Source organism: Dermochelys coriacea, chromosome 3, assembly GCF_009764565.3.
Source record: "Dermochelys coriacea isolate rDerCor1 chromosome 3, rDerCor1.pri.v4, whole genome shotgun sequence".
NCBI lineage: Eukaryota > Metazoa > Chordata > Testudines > Dermochelyidae > Dermochelys > Dermochelys coriacea.
Window position 1 is genome coordinate 127,126,719 of NC_050070.1, and position 19,407 is coordinate 127,146,125.

At 42.1% G+C, this 19,407-nt stretch overlaps 1 protein-coding gene across 1 annotated transcript; it reads right to left on the minus strand.

The window, feature by feature from the left end:
* Positions 1–6,676: 6,676 nt before the first annotated feature.
* On the minus strand, positions 6,677–19,140 carry TBXT (T-box transcription factor T). Its single transcript, XM_043511280.1, has 7 exons — positions 14,595–19,140; positions 13,495–13,629; positions 12,615–12,676; positions 12,438–12,499; positions 10,817–10,993; positions 8,946–9,078; positions 6,677–7,123 (listed from the first exon to the last, which is right to left on the minus strand). Exons 1-7 carry the CDS (start codon positions 14,853–14,855, stop codon positions 6,856–6,858), a joined length of 1,098 nt encoding a protein of 365 aa, XP_043367215.1. The 5' UTR covers positions 14,856–19,140; the 3' UTR covers positions 6,677–6,855.
* Between the last annotated feature and the right edge of the window lie 267 nt (positions 19,141–19,407).

Consider the following 19,407-nt stretch of genomic DNA (forward strand, 5'->3'; position numbering starts at 1 on the left):
TCTGAAACCTTTCATTATTTCAGAGTGACATATTCGTTTCTTAGGTGTTTTTAAATCTTATTTTTAATGTTTTAGTATTAGACCTCACCCCCACAGAGAAATTCAAACAATCATTGCTTCTTTCTTAACCCCTGGGCTTCCCCAGCCTTGGAATGGCAGCTGGGGCATGATTTCTCAGCCAATGAACTTCTCATAGTGTGTCACTTAAGAGCTTCCCATGAGATGACCCATGGGAAATTTGTTAGACCCTGAGGCTGGTTCATTAACTAGAATGGAAAGGTTTGATGTTAGAGTATGATATCTAATTTGATCTAACACCTTCTAAAACTCTAGTCCAGTGGCTCACAACCTTTCCAGACTACTGTACCCCTTTCAAGAGTCTGATTTGTCTTGCATACCCCCAAATTACACCTCATGTAACAACTACTTGTTTACAATATCAGACATAAAAATACAAAAGTGTCACAGCACACTATTACTGAAAAATTGCTTACTTTTTCATTTTTACCATAATTATAAAAAAATCAATTGGCATATAAATATTGTACTTACATTTCAGTGTAATGTATATACAGTAGTATAAAGAAGTAATTGTCTGTATGACATTTTAGTTCGTACTGAATTCACTAGTGTTTTTTATGTCGTCTGTTGTAAAATTAGGCAAATATCTAGATGAGTTGATGTACCCCCTGGAAGATCTCTGTGTGGCCCCAGAGATACGTGGACTCCTGGTAGACAACCACTGCTTAAAGCAATTGTATTTTTTAGCACATGCTAAACTGGTCAAGTTAAAGCATAAGAGAGAGCCTAGATTTTAACTCAGCTTGCATAGCATGTGCTAAAGAACAATTGCATTGGTTTCACTAGCGTTATGAAGGTCTTGTCTGCACACACAAGTTGTACTGCTTTAACCGTACCCGTATAGTTAAAGTGGTACAATGCTGCCCCCCTCCTCCTGCCCCAGTGTCAACACAGCTCTCCCGGTATAAAGGTTTATACCTCTATAGCTATTCCCCTACAGGAAGGGCACATAACAGTGAGACACCCAGCTGGCTGCTTGGACAGCACTCTCCTGAGCCTTGGGGGTGAAGCAGCTGCCATTCTATACTGCTCGGTCCTCCTCCCTTTCCCCTATTACTATCCTGCCTCCAGCTAATCCTCCCCTCCCTCTCCACCCAGCTTCTGTCCCATTCACATTTGCCCTCCATAGTCCCCCATAGCCTCTTGTCTGCCATGTGCCCCTTCCCCTCTCACAGTGTCCTACCCCTCAAATTCTTCCTGCTCCCTTTCGTATTTCCTGACTCCTTCCTCCTACATTTCCCTGGGCCCATACAACCCAGTTTTCCCCTTGCCCTTCCTAGCTCCCATATTCACTTGCTCCACTAGTGACTGCTGTCTGCCTCCTGACCGCACAGGGGGCTGAAATCTTCCCTTTGTTCATTCCCATTGGGAACAATGAGGGAGATGGGGTCGCCATCTTTGCTAAGGGCAGTCTAAACTGCAAAGGCTATAGGGAAATGGCAACCTCTTAAGTGAGGACAGCCTGTGGCCTCAGTCTTACTGAGATAATAGCCATTTTGAAAGAGAGCAGTTTTTGACAAATTCCTCCAAAGGAGATTTTATTTGTCAGCCGCTGCTGACTTATTAACTTTTCCCTTTCCTTTCCCTTTTTTATTGATTTTCATGAAGAAACAGACAATAAAAAGTGTAAAATGACTTGCAGCTTGTATATGTTTTTAAATACTGCATGTTTCATGGGCTCTGCAATAAAATTGTGCAATTACATAATTTTAAAACTGGTCGAAGTTGCAAGACCAGATAACACAAAACCAAACAATACTACATAGACATAGCATATAAGAGTAATAAAACAGGAAAAGAAATACATGAATAGGAAGAAGAAAGAAGGAAGGGACCAGGGAGCTAGGTGGAATGGCGCATTCATTGAGCCATCTCAACATTTCTAGCCAAATGTATCTAGAAATGAGGTCCAAATTTCTTTGAGTTCATTCAATTTATCGCTATGATGATAATCTATTCTTTCTTTGGCTGCTAAACCAGACTGGTCAAAATAACATTGCTCTAGTCTGGGCATAAGCCTACTCTTCCCTTCTTGTAAAATCATGAGGTTGGTGATCATTGCAGCCCTCAAGAACTAAAGTCTTTGTGGTGGAGTTAACCACCCGTTAAGCAGGTAAATAACCTAGGATATAATTTTTGGCTGAGGTTTGGCTGCTGAAGCCAAGCACTATTCTAACTTTGGTATCCACCTCTTCCCACAGCCGCCTGACTGATGGCCAGTCCCATAGCATAGGGTTCCTTTTTCTTTGTTACAGTGCCAACAAAGTCAGAGAACAAGGCCTTTGTTTTGTGCAAGCTCTGTGGCATCCAGTACATTTTGAATAATATCTTTTGTGGTATCAAGAGTAGCCTGAGATCCACAGAGGCATTTTTACAATTCCATGATAAGCTCTAACCTAAAAAGGGCTGTGATAAATCCCCTTCCCACATTTCAACAAAGAACTCCAGACTAATGCAGTTCCTCTTCATTAACTGAGTATCTGTTGGAAACAAGCCTGGGGAGTTTATGAAGAATTTCCAAGGTTCTTGGTAGCTCTGAGGCCTCTGGCAGTCCTACGGCATCCGACCAAATTAATATGTTAGCATATGTCTTAGGCCAGGTCTGTACTACACACTTTGGTATAACTACATCACTGAGATGTGAAAAATCCACACCCCTGAATGACATAGTTCTACCAACCCTAATCCCCCATGCAGACAGCACTATGTCAGTGGGAGAGGCTCTCTCGCGGACATAGCTACTGCCTCTTGTGGATGTGGAGTAACTTGGCTAATAGGAGAGCTCCTTCTTGTTGGCTTAGAGCATCTCCATCAAAGTGCTACAGTTGTACCCACTGTAGTGTTTGTAGTGTAGATGTAGACCTGCCCTCAGTTGTAAGTACTGCCACTCCTTTGAGGATGGCAGGTCATAAAGTTGCTTTGGCATTAGAAAAGAGGCAAAGCCCTCATCAGTGACTAATTGGGAAATCCATACAATGCCCTTGCTCAGCTAGTTCTTCCAAATTAGAGGTTTGTTCCCAGTTGGCAAGTTTGGGTTGAGCCCAATAGGTGCTTTTGCATGATGGTGTGGATGAAATTGGTACCTCTTTAACTAGGATAGTCCAGACCTTTTTGCACTGCCACCACTGTAGGCATCTTATTTCTCTACACTGGCCAACAAGAGGACTGAGGAGAACCCCAGGGGAATTGGATGCATTAATGCATGTTCAGTTTCCACCCATGTTGCCATAAGGGTGTTACCATGCTTGAACCAGTTTGACATCTGTAACATGATCAAAACGTAATAGTTATTTTGTAGGTCTGAGAGCCCAACTCCCACGCTACCTCATTATAAGGAGTTACAGTTTTTGAAATTATACCTGTGGGCATGGACCAGGATCCCACAGGAAGGCTCTGCTAATGCTATTAAATTTTCTAAAATAAGATTGAGGGATGTATACAGGTCAGGGCCGACTCCAGGCACCAGCTTTCCAAGCAGGTGGTTGGGGCGGCAGTCCGTATCCCGCGGTGGCAATTCGGTGGCAGCTCTGCCGCTATTGGCGGCGACTGCTTGGGGCGGCAAAATTGGTAGAGCTGCCCCTGATACAGGTAGGCCATAGGTAGCATATTGAAGAGCCTAGGCAGAATATTCATTTTTATTGTGTTAACCCTTCTGCACAGGCTCAGGGAGAGAGGATGTTACCTATTTGTATCACTAACTAGTTGGGAGAGTACCGGATGTATGGATCAACTTTTAATTAAGAAGAATAATGGCACAAATTTATCTTCAGTCCTACATATTTCTTTTCAAAAACAACCTGCTGCATCATATCTACTTAAGATTCACATGTCAAGTTTTGTGTAGATAGACAAGGTTTTGTAGCAAATTCTCTGCTAAACCTGTGAACTAGGGCTGGTTTGAAAACAGAATTTCTATTCCAGGCAAATTTTTGACATTTGGATATTTGCTTTTGTTCCAAATCAGAATCTCTCAAAATTCCAAAATATCTTGATTCAGAAACATTGTAATGTTCTGACCTTATTTAAAAGAAACATTTGTGTTTCAATAAGGTTGGAACATTATAATGTAATGTTATATATATGTAAATAAACAGGCCTGATCTCTCATCCTAGCCCAAGGTTTTCTTGTGCAGAGAAGGGTAGATTTGCTCGGGTACATTGAGTGGGTATGGGAAACATCAACCATCAGTTTTATATCACGTGATCTCCCAGGCAACCAGAGGTTCCCACTGCTCCAATGCATTGATTTCAGCTCTGTCACAGAGACTTCTATGGCCAAGTATACTGTTCACCTAGGAAACGGTTAAGGGGACTTTCCACTCTGCTGCAGGGTGAGTCCTTAATTGTACCCAGGGCAGATCACTCTGGCAAGAGCAGTTCTAAAACAACAGATGCTCCTGCTCTCTGAGGAAGCATTCTTGCCTGCAGAACTAGCCCAATTTCTTTTTGCAGTATGAGCACTCAAAGAATCTGATGTGATTTCACAGATCTACACTCCATACATCAGCTGTGCTACCTCATACCTCAGCCTCTTGAGAGGTCCAGAAAGAGCAAAAACATGGCTGGACTTCAGTTCCAGAGTTAAAGTCAATGTAGAGTGCACACTTTTGGGGCAGGGAGCTTTTGTCCTGTGTCTGTACAGCACCTAACACAGTGGAGTCCTAGTCAATTACTAGGGCTCCTAAGTGCTATGGTAAAACAAATAATAAATGATAATAAATGAAATTCATTCGATTAAACTTATTTCCACAAATTGAAAACTAAGCATTTAGTTTATTAAAGAAACTTTACTAACTGTTTTTCAATTTAACTTAATACTTTTGAAATATAAGTACAAAACACAATGAAACAAACTTTGCTAATTTCTACAAAAGAGTATAACAATACACTTACATCATTTACATGATTCACTTTCACAATAAAATAGGAGAGCTTAGATCAATATTTACAATATTGAGAAGACACAGTTTACAGTCATCTAACTCTGGTGCTGCCCTTTGTTGTGACTGGCTCGTTTGGAATAACATCTAACTTCCAGATCCTGCTGTCGGCCCTGCCTGGGCAGATCTTTGTGCCTGGCGCAGATCCCCACTGAACTCAATGGGGCACTGCATGAATGCAAGGGTCCACCCATGTGGATCCAGTTGCAGGAACAGGACCTAAGAAACCAAAAGTGCAGCATGCATTTGCTTTTTCATCTTTAAACTGCCATTATAGCACATGAAATATTGAATGAATCCTCTAACTTAGAACTCTACTTTCCAACCTAATGCACTTCATCAAAAAGGGGTTTGTTATGGTTTAGTATAAAGGTCAGATTCCACCCTCACACGTGTGTTCATTGAAGTCAGTGGGAGCAGCATGCACATCCAAAGGCACATTTTGACCCAACATTTGGGGTTTGTCTTCAGCAGACGATTAGGTCAACTCATTGTAGTTAATAAGAGCCCTCAAAGATATGAGGCATGGATAGCAAGGACATTACCATGACCTAATCTTCTAGTGAAGACAAGCAGTTGGTGTACATTACTCTTATATCTATACTCCCATCCCAAATTACTGACATTTGGGATTTGCTCATGTATAATAACTTAACTACTTGGATCCACACTATTTCAATATGTCTTGGAGTGACATGTCTTATGTATGATTGTCTTAAGGTACACAGCATATTGACGGATTATATACACATCTTAAAATGTACAAAACAAAGTCACATCCTAACAAATAATAAATATTGATCAGACAACAATATTGAACTAAAATAAATTAGAAAGAACCGTTAGGTATTGACTTTCTTCTCTTGTTTAGGGCCTGGGCCATAGACCATTAATGTCAATTAAAGTCTTTCCATTGGCTTCCAAGGACTTTGGATGGAGGCCTCCATTAGATAACAGCTGTTTGAAAGGCAGGAGTTTAGTTAGCCTGAAAGTTGCTCATTGGCTATATGATCAAACAATGAAACTCACCTTAAAAAGGGTGTATTTTCAGTAAAGATGACTAGAGCAAAATTTTATATTGCATTTATTATGCAGAAAAAAGTTCTTGCTGATTGTCTTCATCATTTAATTCAGTAGCAAGGAAATAAGCACACAGTTGTGCATAAAACTGTTAATTACCAGAATACCACATATTCTCATGACAAATATACATTAGTGCACACAGTTTTCCAAATTTCACTCATTAGCTAAATTTGTGTAGATTTGAGAAGGATTCAAACTATGCACTTAATAAAGCTTCTCTCACAACTACAGCTAAGCAAAATGTAAACTGGCAATTGACAGGAAGTAGCTTATTTAAAAAAAAAAAGACTTTGACAAAACTGTCATGATGGGCATGAAACAAAACCCCAGATCCAGATACTCCCATAACATTGAGAAGTGTGGAATATGGGTCAAACTTTGATGTCTCAGGCCCATCTCTGCCAAATTGAAAAGGATTAAAAATATTTATTTTAAAAAGGAAGAGCAGTGGATCTGCTAAACGAGAATTGCACTCATAAGGTCTATATGCTGCAGGAGTGGGTGGGTGAGATTCTGTGGCCTGCATTGTGCAGGAGGTCAGACTAGATGATCATAATGGTCCCTTCTGACCTGAGAATCTATAATGATACATTGTTATACTGTAAGAATTACTTTATACAAAAGCAGTGCAGTTTTTTTCTTTGTAATTTACTTCATGTCTCTTTTTCTCCTCCTCAAGACTTCATTGTGGATTCAGTATGAAGAGTAACTAAATAGCTAGAAAGTCTTTATCTTAAAGAAAGGGCTTGGTTTACATAGAAGGTGGTGTGACAGGAGTCCATGTGGATGCCAGCCTATTATGTGCAGAGGTATCATACTGACTGTCAGAAATGTCTGTTGGTGTGCCAGCGTCATACAGCTGAGATCCCGAGGAGGAGGCAGTGACAGAGTGAGGAAGGGGTGGGTAGTGTGCTGTAGAGCCTCGCAAAAACTGGGAGCTCAGTCCATTGGACATCCCACCTGACTGAGACACGGGTGTGATGGTGCTGTTATTCACAGACCACAAGTTAGGATACTGACTGTAAGAGAGAAGAAGGGTAGATAATATGGATTATTAATTAACCCAGTTTTCCCTGTCAGCTATGCAGTTTTAAACCTCAAGAAGCATATTCCAAGTGCGTTTTTATACAGCTACTTTATTCATAGAAAAGAACTTTGGGAAGGTTTTTGCTACTTCAGTACACTAGAGAAGTCTCAAGCACTTAAACTGTGGATAACACTGATTAGCTGCAGCCAGCATGCTGTGAGGATAAGAATCTACCCAAATCTTCCCAGCTCCCACCTCATCCCTCTACTCCCCCCACCACACACCTTTTAAAAAAGTTCTTTACCTGGGACCAGAAACAAAAAAGTTGATCTCTGAGAAAAATTTCAAGAGGATAAATTTAGCTTTTCCATTTATTATTTAGCTCTTACACAGCACTTTTCACCCATAGATCCCAAAGCACTTTACATTATCTCTGTTATCCCCATTTTACAGATAGGGCACCAGGGCCCAGAGGGGTGAAGTGACTTGCCCAAGGTCACACAGCAATTCAATGGCAGAACCAAGAAGACAACCCAGGTTCTTGACTCTCAATCCAGTGCCCTGGACTTTGCTGCCTTCCAAATGTAAAGACATTTTTGGGAGGGAGAAGAAGTGCTTGGGAGTACTTGTTATTTCAATAAATTTATGCTCAGTAAAAAAAGTATCTAGTACTTTGGATTAGTAATAAATATGGTATATTTTAACAGATAAATGCTAACTTGCACATTTCATAAATAAGTGCCTTTTCCACAATTCATGTATATTAGCAGAATATTTAGACTACAGATTTGAACTGCAAGATGTTTAAAAAAAAGATAATAGAGGGCCAACCCCTGATCCTATTGAAGTCAATAGCAAAATCCCATCAGACTCCCCAATAACTTCTAGTTTGGGTTCCTAGGGATTGGGTACAAATTCAACATCAGATAACTTCCTTCAGCAGGTGAGCCAATATTTTATCAAGATAATCATAAGTCTAAAAAAAGAGACATGATATATGTCCATGACAGGAGGATGGTTTTCATTGAGCCCTCTTAAAGCAATAAACAAGGGCTATTATTTAAAGGGATACTGTTTGCTTGATCTCTCACACTTGTCCAAATGTTATTTTACTTACTGTTGTTATAAATAACACTTAAGATTCCAAGAACTGAAAGTCGAGAAAACAATTGTTCCTTATTTCTCCAATGAGTTTGCTTTGTGCTTTTGGCAGCACTGTGCGTACAGTCTATTTCATTGTTTCTCCTGTACTGCCAGTTATTTTCACATATTTATAAGGGGCTTTTCATATATCAACAGGGAAGAGAAAAAAAGCATTAAAAAAGGAAAATGTGACAATAAAGCCTTAAATAGGGAGAGAGACTTAGACTCGGTCTACACCTAAAACTTAGGTCAATTTAGCTATGTTGCTCAGGGGTGTGAAAAATTTACACCCCTGACAGATATAGTTAAGCAGACCAACGCTCCAATATAGACACCACTAAGTCAATGGAAGAATTCTTCTGTCGACCTAGCTACCGCTTCTCAAGGGGATGGATTTACTAAAGCAATGGAAAAACCCCTTCCTTCGGTGTAGCGAGAGACTACACTACAGCAGCCTAGCTGCTGGACTGCCACTATAGCCCTTGTAGTACAGACATACCCTGAGAGACAGGGTATGTCTATTTGTCTACTTGTAACTTGTAACTTTTTGCTTTAAAACTGACTAGATTTCAAGCTGACGGTGACCTATTCACTCCTTTTTTCAATTAAAAAATCCCAACATACTCTAATTTCTGAAGATTTGGCTGCATTGCAAAGGGACTGAATCCTACCTGGAGCTGGTAGATGTGCCAGTGCTGTGACTCATGGGCAGCATACTAGTGTGTGTGGGAACTCCTAGACTGGACCAGTTGTCATGGGATTGGAGCATAGAAAGACAGGCCGAGGAATTATCAGCATAGGCTGCTGTGAAAAACAAGCAAGCACGTAACAAGCAGATTAGCAGTTAAAGTGAGGCACAATTCTCATTTTCAATGCAAAGTATGGCTTTTTTATTACTGCTTTGTTTATCTATACACACACACTCACACACACATATACACACACACACACACACACACACACGTATCTATCAGTTGTGTCAAACTATCAATTTTATTGGGGCTGTCAAGTGGGTGGTGTGCCAGTTTGCTATATGAGGTGCCCAAGTTCAGTTGCCGGAGCATATTTCACTTTCTACCTCCAGTAGTTCCTTATGCCAAAATGCTCAGCCTCTGATGAGGGGAGTGCATTATGTAGCTCTGTCATAATTATGGGGCTAAATTAGCAATGGCCTCAATGCCATTCCACCCTCCACAGCCAGAAAAGGTTGCTGTGGCATATGAACTTAAGGGGAGGAGAAAAATCCTTTATGGGGGATGGGGGAAGAAGCAGGGCACACAGAAAAGTCAATTATTCTCATGGAATTTTATTTGAATTTGCAAAATCCATGCAAAGGTTCAAGATGCAACAAAAATCAACTACATGCAAATTTTCATCTTTAACACGTTTTACAGAATTACGTATTGTAAGAACAGTCAGGCTCTGGGCTGTGTCTGGAACAATTTGATGATGACTGTGTCACCTAGCCTACATAATATTTTATAAAATTTAAAATATTAAGCTGTTTTTTAAAAAAACAAACAAAGAAACAAACAAAAACCCCTTTCAGTAGCCTTTATTGGTTGGGAGAGAAAAACCCATAGGAAGTCCTGGATGGGCAGTTAGTTAAACATTCCCTCCTTTCTTCTCATGGAAGTGCAATTGGATAGACATATTGTCATTATTCACCCAATTCTATGATCCTGACTTTTTCTGAGGAGTACCTTACTACACATATAGTCTTGTTGATTAAGATGTTCCTCAATGTGAGTAATGGTGGCGAAACTAGGCCCGCCGTTATTTACTTAGGTTAATGCCACTTGACTCCACTACCATAACTAGAAGTCTATTCAATTCACTGCCATTTCTTTAAGGTGTTGCTTCCTCAAATTCTTCAGATACATATATTCTATCTTCACTTAAACCAAGTCCCCCAACTTCTCCTCTTGCACTCCCCCTTACCAGTAATAGAAGGTGTCCACACCCCTTTGGGCCAGAAGCAGATCCACAGCTGGGAGCGGAGAACAGGGTACAGCAGCTGAGAGCAGAGGCCGAGGGTGGGGCCGGAGCAGGCTGGGTGGCACTCCCTCCCCACCCCCTTGTGAGGGCTGGCCCAGACCCTGACGTGCACCCGGAGACATTCCTCTGTGCCCCCTTAAGGGGGCGTGCCCCACAGTTTAGGGACCACTGACTTAAACTGATGAATATTGCCAGTATAAACTAAGCTTTCCTAGGCTAAAAATCATTGAAGTATTCCTTCATTTCAAGATTCGTGTTCTACAGTAGCACACAGGGACAATGCTAGCACAGAATTGTCTAATAACCTAACATTAGATAGAGCATTACATAATCTTACTTTTCCATTGTTAAGAGGCTAGAGAAACGTATTTACTTTTTGTTATTACCTTTCAATTGATATCACAAGCCCTCAGCACAAACGCAGCTAGATACTGATCTCAGTTCCAGTGACATTACTCCAGATTTACACTGATGTAATTGATCAGAATTTGGACCCCTAGGTTAATTTCCCTCTTTAAATAGCCACAGAATAATAAAGACTTACTTGGAGAGTTGTTTCTATGGGCATATGGATTGGGGTAAGGGGCAGAACGGTGATTCCTCAGCGATGAGAATCTTTCACAGCTGTGAGCAGAGGACAGTGATAGAGGTGCTCCAAATTGAGCATGAGGATTGGAGGGGGGGCACAGACTCCCAGTTCCAGGAATAAGCCAGCCACCTACTGTGAGAAAGAGAGGACATTTTGTAGCACTGATACTCGGGTGACCAGATCTCCCTATTTTATAGGGACAGTCCCAATATTTGGGGCTTTGTCTTATATAGGTGCCTATTACCTGCCACCCCGTCCCAATTTTGCACCCTAGCTATCTGGTCTCCCTAACTGATACATAATGCCTCAGGGCAAGCTATGAATGTTATGAGCCCTTTGAACACTATTACTCTGAAGTTAAATATTAGAGCTGGTCAGAAATTTTCCAACACAATGTTTTTCCATCAGAAAACGCCAATTGTCAAAAATGAAATGTGGATACATGTCTCCTCACATAAAAAATCATTTTGAAAGAAAAACTGACAAAAAAAGCAATTTTAATAAGGGCAAAAAACAGGTTCCCTCCCAGCACTATTGAATAACATTATTCCGGTTGGCTTCTCCCTGCCCTTTACAATAGATGCTATCAAAATAAAATTTATATTTTTAAGAATTCTTTACCTGTGTTACTAATTACACCTTAGATTATTAAAATTGAAATATGTTTAAAACTTTGCATTTTTTATGTTATGTGTGTATATTTTGCACATCATTAACTTTGGACAGTAAAACCACACTGGTTAATTTAATCTTTGGTTTGTAGCTTCTCTTTTTGGTTCTCCTCCATTAGCACAACATTGCTGTGCTTGGGGTTTCCAATACTGATGTGGGATGATGTTTAAATGCAAAAGAAAATGTTTTCATAGAGTTTTTTAAAAATTCTATTCCCATTATATCTTGTAAAAGCCCATTTATTCAAATTGTGGACCTAAGTTTTTTGATAATGTTCTTTTAAAACAAAATTCAATTTAAAATTCTAAACCAGCGACATTTTAGCCATCTGAAAACAAAAGAATTTTAAAACTGCTGCCTCCAATTTCCTTCGTGTACTTTAAAAATTAAATTAATTAATTAAACTGGTGAGTTTATTCTCACTAATTTTTGTTACCATTTGAAATAAAACACTCCTTCCATTAATCTCCCCACAGATATTGCATTCTTTACATCCAAGACCCATTGTCTTGTAGAAAACTAATGTGGTTATGACATTTCACTACAGAATTTTTGAAGGCAGTATTAATGTTTTTAATAAAATATATTACACACAATGAGAAACATGAAAAACTACAAAATAGTATTCATAAGATTCAGACACCAATCATAGAACTGAAAGGGACCTCGAGAGGTCTTTTAGTCCAGTCCCCTGCACTCAAGGCAGGACTAAGTATTATCAAGAATGTCATACTTAATCTATAGTAAGAGTTAACATATGCCTGCAAACAAACACTGGTGTCTAAATTTTACTCAGCTATAACGTACTACTAAATTGTAATAGAAAGGAAATACAAGAGAAGCTGAGATGAAAGATGAGGTATTTTTTAAAGTTATATACTTAATAGTGTGAAATTAAACATACACTGTGAATACCCAGACTGTTGATTGTCTCCGACTTCATCCATCATATCTTTGTGATCACTTCTGTCAAAGAAGCCACATTTCATTAGTCAAAGAAAATGATTTGAAAGAAATGTGTTTTCACAAATATGTAATTTTTCTGCAAACTCTGTAACTGGGTTTAGTCAAGGATTCTCACCTTTCTTTTGCATCAAGGAAAGCCTTTGCAAATGGATTGTATTTAATTTTTAAAGCTGTGATCTAAAAACAACAACAAAAATCTTATTTTGCAAGTGTTACTATTCATTATCACACAGTATTTAGGACCTGATCCTGCTTCTCTAAAGTTAGTGGGATTTTAGCATTGATTTTAGTGGCAGTAGGATTAAGGCCAGAGTATGGACTTACGTAAAGTAACTAAACAGCATCCAAACATCTCAAATGTTAACAGCAGATTTGAAATGATTCTCTCTACAAAATGTAAAGACATCCACTGTCACTGCCTGACTAAGTTGCCTGGTTTTATTATCCTATTAAGGAAACACAAAGGAAAGGGGATACGCTCATGACAATTATAAAGAGTTTTCGGTTTCTGGATAGACCAGAATGAACAACAACAAATCTCAGCTAGGATAATAAGCTTAGTAACTTACAGTTTAATTGAAGTTTAAAGTGTACATTTTAGTTATTTGAAAACAAGTCAGTTCTGAAAATGACATTTCCAGTTAGTTCATGTATTATTATTATTTCATATACTTTAAAATGGTGAGTTTATTCTTACTGATTTTCTAACATTAGTCGTTAGCTTTGATGAATTCCAAAGAATCTTTATAGTTATACTTTAACAAATAAAGTTACAAAACGTAGGAAACAGGGAATTAGTGTTACTAAATGGCCATTATTTATTTATTTATTGGGCTTTATTATTTAATTTAAAACAAACACTTTACATACAATTTAAAATAAAACACAGAGAATTGAAAAAATGTTACATGATAAATATTTTGCTCCAGGGTCTTTCACTTTGCTAATTCAGGGGATGTAAGTGCATGTAGGTTTCTTTCCCATGTTGTGCATACCTCCTCATTCTGATAAGCTGTCACAGCTATAAACTGGGTCTCTGGGAAGGAATGGCTGGTTATCATACGCTGAGGGCCACCAACTCTCACTATATGAATCCTAGGCTCATACTTGTGCAAGGAGTTCAACATGATCTGTAAACATATAATAGCACAGATAAGCATTGTCACAGTGGGATGCAAATTCCTACAGTTACAAAGCACTTTCTGATTTTAAAAAGCTAACGCTGGATATTTGGGGGCGGGGAGGGGGGGTCCGGAAAGTCAACAGACCGTAGTAAATTCTAAAAGTGAAGCCTGACAAAAGAAGGTAAACCTCGGGCAACTAAAGTATCTGCCTAAATATTATCCGCCATTATATTTGGCAGGGCAGCCTATTTATCCAAAATTAGATCGGATATAGACAGACTTTGGATTATCCACTAGTTCAACCCTGAAATGACTATTTTTAAAAAATCCCCCGAAGAATCCATGATCTGCTTGGTAAGTTGCATCAGGACAAAACCAGCCCGGTCAGTCTGTCAAAAAAGTATAGAGGATATTGAATCCAAACCCCAGTGTCAAGAAAACTGAAGAAGAACTTCATCGCTAATGCAGGGATCAAATGCAATCTAGTTCCCCGGGGGTTCCTGGTGAACTCTACTCGGCAGACTCCGGGTCCTGCTTTTCAGGTATATGGGGCTGCGTTTTTATTTTTGCTCCTAAAAAGCGAGCGGTGGGTTTTTAGAGCACCCCAGCGCACTGGGTACATCAAATGAACCCGTCCATGAGAAGCCCTGGCTGTATTTCCGTGGTTTCCAGGGGCAGGCTCCCAGGCTGACCGGCAAGCCCGGGGCGGGGTGCTCGGAGGGAAGCCGGCACACCCTCGAGGCTGAGCGCTTGTTACCGCGGGAGGCTCTGGGAAAGTTGCCTCCCCGCCCCGACTCTCAGCTCCTGGCTTTGCGGGCAGGATCAACTGGCCCGGGCCGCGCCGAGCTGCCGCACGCCGGCTCCGGGAGAAGGTCTCCGCCGCCCCAGCGCAGCCCGGAGCGCGGAGACCCGGCCGCTCGGCGGCCGCCCCTGGCCCGGGCTCCTGGGCGGCTCCAGCCCGCGCCACTCACCTGCCCCCCTCCGTTGAGCTTGTTGGTGAGTTTGACTTTGCTGAAGGAAACCGGCGCCTTCATCCAGTGCGCTCCGAAGTTGGGCGAGTCCGGGTGGATGTAGACGCAGCTCGGGGCCTGCGGCTCGGGCTTGCCCCCGGGGACCCACTCCCCGTTCACGTACTTCCAGCGGTGATTGTCGGCGGCCACGAAGTCCAGCAGGAAGGAGTACATGGCGTTGGGGTCCAGGCCGGACACGCTCACCTTCAGCACCGGGAACATCCGCCTGGGGGAGAGAGCAGGGCCAGGGAGAGGCGCATTGTGCGGGGGAACTGCTCCCCACGGCCCGGGGAGCCAGCGGGGACCTCCGGGGGCAGCCGGCAGCCGGGCCCGGGCTCCCGCTCGCCCCGCCGCGGGCCTCGGAGCGAGGCCGATCCCGGCCCCGGGGCGCCCTGAGCCCCGCTCCGCTCTTTCCACAGGGACCCCAGGAAGCCGCGCGAGCGTCTCACCTGCCTGGCCCTCGACCTTTCCCCGGCTGTCCCCGCAGCAAAGGGGCAGCCGGCTCCCAACCACCCCCCCGGCCCTTTGTGCGGCTCCGGGCAAAAGCTAACCGGCTCCCGCCCCGGGCTGCAGCCTCCCCCGCTCCGGGGCCGCGCTGGGCAGAGGGGGGGCCCCCAGCCGCGGCAGAGGATCTGGTTTCTCCAGCCACGTTTCGGGGAGATCCTCCCCAGCAGGGCTGGATTGGAGGGAGGGAAGTCTCCTGTAAAAAGGGGGAGAAATAAATACCGCCGGGGCGGGGGGCAGAGTCTCCCGCAGCATTGCGCTGCGGTGTCTCCAGCGGCCTGGGGGCTGGGCAGCGGACTCGGCCCAACATAATATTGCAGGGAGGGATCCTTGAACCGGGGGCAGGGAACCCCAGCGGGACGAGGGCCAGGGGCCTCCTCAGCCCCAAGGGCTGTGCAGTCATTTGGGGCTGCGGTTGTCTCCAGCAGCAGTGGGAGCTGGGCAGCCCCCCCCCCCCCCGGGGTTGCCAGCGGCGTCCCGACCCTACCTGCCGTTCTTGGTCACGATCATCTCGTTGGTGAGCTCCTTGAAGCGCAGCCACAGCTCATTCTCCTCCAGAGTGACTCGTAGCTCCCGCTCCGTGGGGTCTCCCTTCTCGCTGCCAGCCTGCAGCTCGTTTTCCACCGCGCTTAGGAGATGGTCCACCCGGTACTGCAAGCTCTTGCCGGAGCTCTCCGTGCCGGGAGAACTCATCCTCTCTCCTCCCCCTCCCCCAAAACCACTTACTGCCCAGGAGCCACTTCCAGCCTCAGGTCCGGCTCCAACTCCTGGTAGAACTTATCAGAGGCGATTGCACACTGAACAGCCACGCGGGAGAGGAGGCCCCCGGGGCTCCTGGGCGGGGGTCCTGGCTGCTTACAGGGGGAAGGATCCAGGCTGGTTGCAATGTGGTGGCAGAAGGGTTAATCCACTTGACCTCTCTGGTCAGCGAGACTGGAACTGGCCAAGGGGGCAGCAATTATACCCCCCCAATAAATATCGCCTGGTGACATCACTGTGCCTGTGGGGGGGCTCCCCTGATTGGAGGAGAACCCCTTTGATGTGTCCGGCCGCCCCAGCTGATTGGCTCCCTGCGGCCATATCAGAACGGTGCCCGGGGAAGCCTGTGATGTTAATTGCGGCCAGTGGGATTAAACACGGCTATTTTATGTAAATCTGCCCCCAAATGTTTGCACCTCTATCAAAGCCGCCGGGGTTGGAGCTTCAGCAGCCTCGGAGGAAATGGCCCATCTCAGCAACAGCCCCATAACCTGTGTGCAGCATCCTCCTGCCTTCTCAGCAGCAGTCATTATAGGTACATTGACATGCCGCTCGCAACACAGGGCTGCAAACCCTAGAGGTTTTATTTTAGACACCATGCTAGACCAGCCAATCCTAGAAAGGAGACACCCCTAGCGCAAGTTATTATTTAATCAATATTAAAAGTCCTTCCCCCACCCCCTCTGCTGTTGAAGATATTTGCAATGTATTTCTATTGCAAATTGAAAAAGTATCACCTCTTCAAACAGAAACCTCACATTCACATTGTCACAGATTGTGACATTCCTGTCTATGTGAACATTAAAATTAGCATGAGGCCAATTTTAAGCTGACAAGAAATGTTTAAAATAATTAAAAAGCAACTGACCAGAAAGCACTTCTCTGAAATAAACCCTCAAACTCAGTCTGATGATCTCATTGAACTATTGCTTTCACACAACCTAAAGAATGTACTGACCACCTCAGATCATCTTTTAGAAGGACGGTAGCTCTGTCTCTTACCACGAATCTCTATGGTACATGTGCATATGAAAATGACTGATGCTTACAACCATCTAATTATACTAACATTTAAATTGGAAATATTTATAAACATTATATCGATAAATTGAGGCTTAAAACTCCCCCCTCTTTATAACTCTTTATAACAAGGATAAATGTGTATAGTTGGATTAGGGAAAAAAGGGCTTTGTGTGTTTTAAATTAAAAAACGGTAACTCTAAGTGAGGCTCACTTCCCGGAATGATCCTCACTTCGAATTACCGAGTTATCAAATGAAGTGAGCTGTAGCTCACGAAAGCTTATGCTCTAATAAATTTGTTAGTCTCTAAGGTGCCACAAGTCCTCCTTTTCTTTTTGCGAATACAGACTAACACGGCTGCTACTCTGAAACCTGCGAGTTATCAAAGTCTCGTGAATCGTGTTTTAAATGAAAAACTTTCCAATCCTGAGAGTTTCCGTCAGTCTCACGGGCCAAGACGTAAATACAGAGGGAGAGAATGAATGTTTTGAAACATACTAATGCTTTGGAATGGTTTGAATTCTCAGGAGGTGCTGCGATCTGTGGTGTGAGGGAACAGTTTATTACCTTTCTGTGAGAATCTCTGGATAGAGGGAGAGGGGGAGAGAGAGGTGACAATGAGCAGGAAATAGTTCAATGGGGTCTCTTTAAACAATAACAATCGCTTTAAACAGGAGCAAAAGAAGGGGAGGGGAGGCAGTGCAGTGTAAAAATAAGGATTTCTCAAAAAAAAAAAGATATGCAAACATACATTCAAAATACTGGATATTAGTTTTATTTGAACTGATTTAATGAGATTTTTTTAAAGTTTGCTTTTTAAGAAAAGTTTCTCTGCCAATGGCAATCTCTTTGGAAGAACAAGTTGAAATCAATGTTTAGGATGGAGAGCTATATTCAAAAATAGTTAATCTTGGGGATAGATAGATAGATAGATAGATAGATAGATAGACACTTTTCACATCTATACACGCATCTTGATTTCAGGAATAAAACTGCTACATTAGTCAAATTTCAAATACAGCATATATTTCTGCACCCATTTTCTTTTCCTCTTAAGTTTAGAGATCAAAGTTGTATTTTTAAAAAGCTACATGTGGTGATCAAGTTAATGTTATTTTGCTCGATCGTGTTGCTTTTAAAAAAAAAATTATCGCGAATGCAAACATTCTCTGCTACTTTATGGAAATAGAGTGAAGACATTTCCCTACTTTGGGTGAGTCTTTTTGCACACGTTTTTTAAAAAAAACCCTTTGTAACCGACACGCTTTGCTTACTGAGGGCATCTAGTCCACTTCTGATGGGGAACGATCTTTCTCTACAAGCAGGTTTTCAAAGAGCGGGCAAGAAGAGACGCCCAAACCGTCACCGCTCTGAATATTTCCACTAGATCCTTGCCACCAGCCGAACATCACACCCTGATTTTACTTACGGTGTTCCATACAAAACAATACTTTACTTTTAAAAGGCATGAGCATTCAAGCTCAGAAATTCGATACGAGGCTGTCAATCTGTGAATATCTGCGTTATTTTTTAAAGGATGAGATTTCTAACATCTTATTATAACACTGCAAAATCCTGCACCTCAAGATACTCTTACTATTAAGCCAAAATGAGGGAGGCTCCTTCACAGCCCGTACTGCTTCGCAGCGCAGTTTAGATCTTTAAAAAAACCCTCTCTCTGCTTTCGACACATTCTGACTTTTCGAAGTTTTCTGAAGTAATTTTTATTCTAGTGGATCCAGGGTAGGACAAATTTCGTTCTAAATTCTTCGGCAGATCTAATATGCCTACAGATGAACCATCTGAAGAGCTGGCACACAGTAATAGAGTGAAGCGGAATCGAAGGCGACCCGTCTGTTTTAGTGGATTTAGGTATGAAAGGGAAACTGGATTTGACTTGATTATATATTAATATGGTTTGAAATTTAATAAAAAACATTGTTATTGACGATTCAGAATTAAAATATTTCTAAACAGGCTAATTCCTTAATTTTAAAGAAGAACAATACATATAAGGAAAGCTCAAATACCACTGGCAATATAAATGCTTTGAACATTATTATTAAATTTTGCACATAGTATCACGAGATATTTTCATTTTCTCTAATTTACCATTCAAAAGGAAGATGGAATTTATTTCACTTTGCATATTTCACTTTTATAATATTTGTTTTAGTAAGTGGCTTCCCCATTTAGTCCCAAAGAACTAAGGAATATCCCAAGATTTAGCTGATAGTTTTTAAATAGTCTTCCCGGATTTAAGTTACAAACGATCAAAAGAATACCTGCAGTTTTGGGGCTTTGTTAAACAACATAAAGATGAGGGCTGTGGGAGATCTGTGTATATTTTGGGAGGGATAGGGAAAATACGAAGATTTTTCCTGGGCAGCTATTTGTGCCCTCTTCTTTATTATTATTATTATTTTCCCCCTCTGCCCTGCTTCTCCTTTCTGATCTTAATTGCACTTTGGTTCTCAGGAGAGAAAACTC